Genomic DNA, 1087 nt, shown 5'->3' with positions numbered 1-1087 from the left:
GGCACTCAAGGATTGTTATCATGTTCATGCACTGTCTTTCTGGAACAAATCTTTCCGGTTGTGAAATCCACCTAAAAGTCTTGTCTGGGGGAAAACAATGACGAGACGATTACCTGTATCCGACTGTTTATTTTTTATCTTCGACGGATAATTTTAAAAAATTTCTATTGTTATTTTCTAAAAATGTATTTCCCCACTTCACGCTGTTTCCATTGTTAGATTTCTTCTCATTTCTCTCAATATAATCTCAAGACTTTTCTTTTCTTTTTTTTCCCCCTCATCTTGACTTATTATATGTTGGGATTTTTTTTCTTTCTTCTCTTTCTTTCTTCTTTTTTTTGCTCAAGAGTTTTATGTGTCATGTTATCTGATTCAATATCTTATCGCTCCTCTCGTTATCTTATCCTATCTTTGGTATTCTATTTTTCCTCTGTGTCATCTCTTTTTAGACCTTTTTGTCAAATCTCGTGTCGTCCTGATTGATCATGCAACATTTTATTATATTTTATACAAAATATATAATATAACCTATGTGTGTTGCAAGTACCATAAAACTCTTCCTCAAACTGACCTTGGGTGGTTTTCGGGTGCTCTGGTGTGGTTTGCTTCTTCTTTCCTATCAAACACCTGTCGTCCTTATCTCCCCTTCTTATTTTTATATTTATTACTCTCTTGTAACACCTCTAATCTTCTGGCGCTCATATGACCTTATGCAGCTGCGAGTGCCGTAAAACACTTACTTAAACTAAATTCCTTATATTGTATGGCGTATTTGTGTTGCGAGTGCCATAAACTGTTAAGTTTAACACAAACTGACCTAACTCATCCCTGTTTGTCTCTCCCCCTCCCCCCTCCCTCCCTCCGCAGACGGCCAGGTGTGCTACCAGCACCAGCACGCGCGTCCCGCCATGCACCGGTCAGGATCAGTGCCCTCTGGCCACAGCCACGGCGGGATGGACGTCACTGACCACTACATGAGCAGTGGACATTCGGACACCTACCCGTACCACTGTCCCAATGTCGGGGACGGGCCGGTTATTGTGCATAACAATGACAGGTGAGTGATCGTATGTGTGTGTGTGTGTGT

At 41.0% G+C, this 1087-nt stretch overlaps 1 protein-coding gene across 1 annotated transcript in view; it reads left to right on the top strand.

The window, feature by feature from the left end:
• Nucleotides 1–867: 867 nt before the first annotated feature.
• Nucleotides 868–1087, top strand: part of LOC101858884 (teneurin-a) — a gene marked incomplete at both ends in the record, with an annotated part of 14833 nt that continues 14613 nt past the window's right edge. Inside the window, 1 exon segment of the mRNA XM_013086630.1 lies at nucleotides 868–1057. Within this exon segment, the coding sequence (XP_012942084.1) occupies nucleotides 868–1057 (190 nt within the window).

The sequence above is a fragment of the Aplysia californica genome, unplaced genomic scaffold (assembly GCF_000002075.1).
Source record: "Aplysia californica isolate F4 #8 unplaced genomic scaffold, AplCal3.0 scaffold00487, whole genome shotgun sequence".
NCBI lineage: Eukaryota > Metazoa > Mollusca > Gastropoda > Aplysiida > Aplysiidae > Aplysia > Aplysia californica.
The sequence above is the reverse complement of the archived record's forward strand: the minus strand, read 5'-3'. Positions and strand labels throughout refer to the sequence as shown.